Raw genomic sequence first — 7,241 nt, 5'->3', positions numbered from 1 at the left:
TATCTCCTCATAACCTGAACTCATGCATGGAGGCTTGAAACAGTTAGTGCAATGTTTATTTGTCCAATCCATGGAATAGAACCTAGTGAGTTTATTATCATTCAACTTACAATTTAGAGTGGCAAAGTTTTCTTATAGGTGGCAAACATTACAAATTTTTATTTTGGCCAACAAACCTTCATTTTCAATTAGTTTTAAAATATTAAAATAGATTCTATGAAGTTAATTAAAGTTTTGAAAAAAAAAATATTAAATTGAATATTTTGAAAATCAAAAATTAATTATTAATTTTTTAAAGGTTAAATTATTTTTTCCTAACCAAGTGTTTTTTAACTGTGACTTTTTAGAAAGTTTTCCGATCTAGTTTATCTAGAATCTTGTAGGGATTTATTGAAATTACAAGTTTGGCATGTGAACTCTTCATAATTGATGTAATTGATGTGTTTGGTGGGTTTAGGACGGTGTTGAATCCATATATGTAGTCAAAAAACCAAAAAATTTTGTTGCCCTATTTCGGCCATAAATCCTCCCAAAACTCCAAATCATGAGAAAATTCCATTTCTAATTGGTTGATGACTATTTTTATGTGGTTTTAAATTGATTTTTCAAATATAAAAATTATAGTAAAAAATAAAAAGTCTAAATTTTGTTTTCCCAAGTCTTATATTAATTTAGCGTTTGTTGCAATAGGATGGTCCCCATAAAGTGGCTTGTCAATACCACTTGCGGGAAAACCATAATTCTTTCAAAATTAAAATATTTTATAATTTAGGGTTCGTTACAATACTATGGTGCAATACGGTAGCTTGTCAATACCACTTGCCCGAAAACCATAATTCATTTAAAATTAAAATATTTTATAATTTAGGGTTTGTTGCAATACCATGGTCCGATACCGTAGTTGTCAATACCACTTGCCAGAAAATCATAATTCATTTAAAATTAAAATATTTTATAATTTAGGGTTTGTTACAATACTATGGTCCAATACCGTAGCTTATCGATACCACTTGCATCAAAACCATAATTTATTTAAAATTAAAATATTTTATCATGTAAAGTTTGTTACAATACTATAGACCAATACGAGTAGCCAGAAACCCAGAAACCGTAATTCATATAAAATAAAAATATTTTATTTTATAATATTTCTAACAAAACCATTATAATATTTATTTGCTTGTTTCATTTCGTGTCGTGGTGTGGTTTTGAAATTAATAAATATAAATAAATAATAAACCATTTAATTATGAAATATGCCGATCTTGGTCCTCTTCCTCCTTATATAAGCTTAGCTTTAGCAGAAGGAAAGCCCATATTTCATTGTGACTAATGAGGCGGTTGCTTTGCATTCTGTGGAGGACCAATACAGGCCACAGTGACATTACTTTCCAGCACTCTTCATCTTGAAGCTCCGGTGGAGGTGCTACGGAACTTTGCACACAAATCGTCCGGAGCTTTGAACTAGTCGTCTCGTTTTTCTGGTGATGTTTCATAGTGGATCACCGGTTTTGCATTGTGCAGACCGATGGAAACAACATACGATACAATGAAGCCTGGAAACTCCGAGAATGGATGGTATGTTGTTTCCATCGGTCTGCACAATGGAAAACTGGCGATCCACTATGAAACATCACCAGAAAAACGAAGCGACCAGTTCGATTTGGCAGAGTTCAAAGCTCCAGAGGATTTGTGTGCAAAGTTCCGTAGCCCCTCCACGCAGCTTGAAGATAGAGTGCAAGAAAGTGATGCCATTGGCCTGTATTTCATTGTCACTAATCAGTATTTTCTTGATCAGCTTTTCTTCAGCTTCTCCTTTTAAAACAAAAAGATGTGTAGACCTGAAGCGGATCTCATTTCCCTCAACGGATCAATGGTGGAGCTGTGTCGGAATCCTTCAATAAACCAAGAAGCTTTGATGACGAATGCAAACAAAAAATTGAGCCCAGCAACAATATTTTCAACTTCAACCATGAATTTTCTTGAGGTGAGCTGCAACTATTAACGAACTCTCTGCATTTAAGAAATTGCTATTGCTTCGCAGGGTTTTCCTTTTTATGTTATTTTGCCTGTGGTTGGGTTTTGAAGGTGCTGAAAATGAGGCCATTCCTCCTCTGAAGGATTTCGAAAAGTACAGAGGTATCAGGCTGCGTCCAAAGGGAAAATGGGTTGCGGAGATTCGAGATCCAAGAAAGGGCATTATGGTTTGGCTTGGAACGTTTAATACGGCAGAGGAGGCCGCCAAGGCATATGATGCGGAGGCTTAATGCAATTCCTCGAACTTTTCCAAAACTACCAAGAAGCTGGAGTCTTCTGCTAGAGGAAGTGTTCTCAATTCTGTTCCTAGAATTCTTCCGAAGTCCGCAAGAAGCTGAAGTCTTCTCCTAGAGGAAGTGTCCCAGATTTCCAACTGAAGGCATGTTCAGGCATCTTTGTCTCTGGCTACAACTCTGAAACTGGTGTGGCAGGTTGTGGCTCAGTCTCGCTTGATGTGACTTTGAAGCTTGTAGATGACAATCATTTCCCCCCTGTCAGATACAAGGTGAGATGATGGAGGAAACTCAACTGCAAGACTGTTCAATATTCTGGAACAAGTTCTGAAATGTGTTTGGAATATCTTCTTGGCTGTTGATGCCCATTGCCAAGAAGCGATCCATCCAAGATGAATCTTTGTTCTTGCAGGACGTTTGTTTCTGAAGCATCTGTGTGAATAATGACTGGTTTTATGACAGTGCTTACATGGATGAAGATCAAAACAATGATCTTTCAAATGGCCAACTCGGTCACAGTGTTGGCATTTCACGATCTGTTGTTGTTGTTTCTGCTGTGGAAAGGGGCAGAATTTGGAACAGCTGGAGGTGAAATGTCATGAGGAGCAGGTGAACTGTCATGAATGAATCCAGCACTCTAAAACTGAATGGGCTTGGCATAGTCTGGAATATGAAAGGACAAGTCCTTGTCATATCCAAGACCAGTTCTGTGCTTGTTGTGGACAAGCTGTTCCCAAGATTTGATGATGGGCTTAGGAAGTGCAGACTGAGTTTCTGCATCTGCATGTAAATCTGTTGTTGTATTAGGCACTGAATTTGCAACATTAGTGTCTTGCTGTTTATGGGAGTCTGTTTCAATTTTTTGAACAGAAACAGGTTCAGAATGATGACTCTACTGTTGTAATTCTTCTTGTTGTAGCTTTGTCTCAAGCTGCAAAAAATCAATCTTTTCCTGTGCATATTGTAAATATTTTTGAATATCTCTGAGAGTGTTTTTGTTGACTTTAACTGTACTTCCATCGGTAGATAAGATTAGAGTGCTTAATAACTCTAATAATCCATGATTTTTCTCCATTATTCAGACAATCAAATCAACAATATATTTGTAAAAACAATCAAATGACCAAAAATGCACTCCCCCCCCTTTTTGTTGTTGTTGTTGTTGTTTTAGCCTCCAATGCACGTTCCTTTAGATATCTCGTTAGAAGTTTCAACTGTTTAAGATGAAGATTTCCCAGTTTTGCAATACCCAGAAATTGTACCCAAGAGCAAACTTTTCCTCTGACATAGTACAGTAGTGGTTTCAACCACCTGAGTATGACAAGATCGGTCTTCTGCAATTTTATTCCAATACGAGCTCCTGAATTCCAATGACTTGCTGGCTCCTAAACTTTACGCACAATAAGTGTTTTCATGCACACCTATGACACACAACACAACGTTTTGTTTCCTGTATATCACAGTGACAATGATCATATGTTATGAAACCAACTCAAGAAAAGATAGAAAAGATAGATCAACGCCTTAGAATTCAGCCTCTTCGAGGGGGCAACATCCTTTACATGACATAAATGAACAATTCTTGGATGATACAAATGAACAAACCTCCTTTCTATATATAGGAGTCTAAGCGGTCATAACATAATCAGAGCCGACATAACAATAATAAAGTAAGGGCACAATAATAAAAATATTGGGCTTCTATGGGGCACAATAGTAACAATATGGGCACTACATGGGTACACCAATATTATAAGTGGGTTGTACTAATAACAATAAGGGGTTACACTGGTAGTATAGGGGCCTAACATGCCCCTCTCCTTCAAAAAGCGTTGTCCTCAACGCTTGAGTAGTTCTTGATGCTTCTGTATAAAATTCTTGTCCTCCCCATGTGGAATCTTCAGCGGGTAAGTTCTTCCACTTGATGAGATACTCTGAAATTGACTGATTTTGTAGCTGTCGAGTTCTTGTTTCTGTGACTGCTCCAGGTTCCAATATGATTTTTCCTTCCTCTTCAATTTCTGGAAATATTGTTTGAATTGGGATCTTTTGCAACTTTTGAATAAGTGGCCATACTTCTTCGTCCTTCTTCCATTCATCCCTTGCTTTGTTTATCCAATCGGGTTGGATACTAGAAATAGCAAAAAACAATGCTTCCAAATCCTCATCCTTGAAGAGTCTTCCCATTCGGTAAGGTCGCCATTTTTTAAGTGCATGTAGTATTGCCAACATTTCCTTCTCATAAATAGCTTGCTTGAGATGTAACAGTAAAAATACCCAATCACCTACATCAAAACATTTTTCACTACAATGTTGATTGACCTGTTGTTTCATTTGATTTTGCACCGAAGTGGTGTTATCCTTTAAAAGTTGGAGAAATTGTTGTTGATGCTTGATGTGATATTTCATTGCTTGAACCTTTTTCTTCTTGATATGTCCTATCTCTAGAGTTTGAGGAGTGGTAATTTCTTCCAATCCTTTACAAGATATGGTCGGATTCATTTCTTGATGCTCGATGTGATCTTTCACTTCTTGAACATTTTTCTTCTTGATATGTCCTTCTATCTTGATAGTTTGAGGAGTGGTAATTTCGACCAATGAATTACAAGATATGGATGGATTCATTTCTTCTTTCTCAATGTGATCTTTCACTTCTTGCACCTCTTTCTTCTTGATATGTCCTTCTATTTTGAGAGTTTGAGGAGTGGTAATTCCTCCCAATGCTTTACAAGATATCATCTCATTCATTTCTTCTTTCTCTTGGGTGGGATCCTCGCGTATATCTTCTTCCTTTGATGTTTCATGATCCTTTTCTTCCTCCTCTTCATATTCTATGTAAAATAATTTCTTCTGAGCACACTTATGACCTTTAGTGCATTTGCTATCACAATTGTAACAAAGCCCTTTTTCTCTTTTTTCTTCCAATTGTTGTGGTGTAACCCTTGTAGGTTGTGGAAGGCTAGGAGAAACAACACTTTCATCTTTATAGTTGTGAAGGGTATGTTTCCTGGTTTCCATAATTTTACTTTCCAATATGTCACAAAGTGCTTTTACTCTTTCCAATTGTTTTGGTGTTGCTCTAAAGAAGGTGTTGCTCTTTGTATCCTCATAATGTGCTATCATTTCCTCTGTGAAAATTGACCATGTAACAAGTTTTTTACGAGAACAAAGCCCTTCATACCATAAGAATTGATCTGGTTCTAAATATGAAGATGCAATACATACCTTTTGTAATAGTTGTACACCATGTAGATCAAAATATTTCTCCATCTGAAGTATCCAATTTACCGGATCCTTGCCATCAAACTTCCTCATCTTGCTTTTTCTTGATTTTAGGAGCTTGATATTGAAACAACTGTAACTCTGTACTTTCAGATCTTTAAGTTCTGAAATTGGGACCTATAGGAGCCATCTGTGTCCTCTTTCCAATGCCGCTAGTCTCATCCAATTTGGATTCTCCAAGGAAGAGTTATGCGCAATCTCCCAAGATGACCTGATTATAGACTAGTTCACTAGAGCGAACTTGTACGACGTGCCACGAGTCACTGTTTCAACCTTTGGATCTGAAACACACATACAAGAAGCTACAGTCCGTCCTCTTTCTGTACCTTCTGACGACATTTTAATCAAATCTCCAGAGAGAAGGTTATGATGATTTTCCCCAGGTCACCTGTTTTGAATGTAATTCAGGAGTCTGCAAAAAGACCAACTTCCTCAGACCATATCTCCGTAAATATCGCGCGAACAGTTCTGAAATTTGGACCCAAGGTTCAACGCGATTTCTTCTCAAATGGGTTTTTTTGCGACTTCTGAAACGTCACAGAAAAAAAGATATAGCGAAAATGCCACGATGACCTCTTTGGAGCAGCGAAACCCTACAATCTAAAGCTCTGATACCAAATGTTATGAAACGAGCTAAAGAAAAGATAGAAAGATAGATCAACGCCTTAGAATTCAGCCTCTTCGAGGGGGCAACCTCCTTTACATTACATAAATGAACAATTCTTGGATGATAGAAATGAACAATCCTCATTTCTATATATAGGAGTCTAAGGGGTCATAACATAATCAGAGCCGACATAACAATAATAAAGTAAGGGCACAATAATAACAATAGTGGGCTTCTATGGGGCACAATAGTAACAATATGGGCACTACATGGGTACATCAATATAATAAGTGGGTTGTACTAATAACAATAAGGGGTTACACTAGTAGTATAGGGGCCTAGCATCATATACGGTGTTGAGCAGACTTCGATACACTTGCGTTCTCCAACACATCGATTCACTATAACTCCTAATACACACTGTCTCTTAATATCCCCTAACATAAATGAAAAATTCAGCCTGTGACCGGGGATTTCAACGCAGCTGCTTCTCTCAGCATTCCGTCACATAGCTGCACTTTCAATGTGTTATCCAATTCTCACAACGCAACCAAACAGCGTGTGATCTTAAATTAAATTCAATTGAAGTTTTATGCAGCATGCATTGAACATCGTGCACAAACTCAGCGCTATATATCATAGCCAACACCAATTTAATACTATAGCAAATGCTCCACCGATCTCGACATACATCGATCTTTCCACAGCTAAAATTGATCACGCATTCAAGGTATTATAAGCGACATTTACAATTTGATTGATATTGAACCCAATTTGAGAAACTAAATATACAACAGCTTCCAATTAATTGCCATTCCACGACTTTGATTCAGGCTTGATTCAATGCCTTCCTACACTCAAACAAATTTGCATTATAGTTTTGACAATATCGACATCGATTATTCAAATCGATCTGCGAGTTTTTACAAAGTTCAATTCATTCAATTGTCAAACTGTTCTTCCTGGCGAGATATTCAGCATTTTCATAAAACAAATGGTTCAAAGAAATTATGCAGGGCAGGAGTACGCCCGCTTTGATACCATGTTAAACACACATGGGCAACCAGAAATATGAAATATAA

At 37.1% G+C, this 7,241-nt stretch overlaps 1 protein-coding gene across 1 annotated transcript; it reads left to right on the top strand.

Annotated features, from left to right (window-relative positions):
* The first annotated feature begins 1,549 nt into the window (after positions 1-1,549).
* Positions 1,550-2,267, top strand: LOC149175255 (ethylene-responsive transcription factor 5-like). The gene is made up of 2 exons (XM_089421091.1): positions 1,550-1,761; positions 2,045-2,267. Exons 1-2 carry the CDS (start codon positions 1,550-1,552, stop codon positions 2,265-2,267), a joined length of 435 nt encoding a protein of 144 aa, XP_089277217.1.
* Positions 2,268-7,241: the final 4,974 nt, after the last annotated feature.

This window comes from Pinus tabuliformis, chromosome 4_1 (genome assembly GCF_031772625.1).
Source record: "Pinus tabuliformis cultivar Carrire ecotype Pingquan chromosome 4_1, CPIR1, whole genome shotgun sequence".
NCBI classification, from domain to species: domain Eukaryota; kingdom Viridiplantae; phylum Streptophyta; class Pinopsida; order Pinales; family Pinaceae; genus Pinus; species Pinus tabuliformis.
The sequence above is the reverse complement of the archived record's forward strand: the minus strand, read 5'-3'. Positions and strand labels throughout refer to the sequence as shown.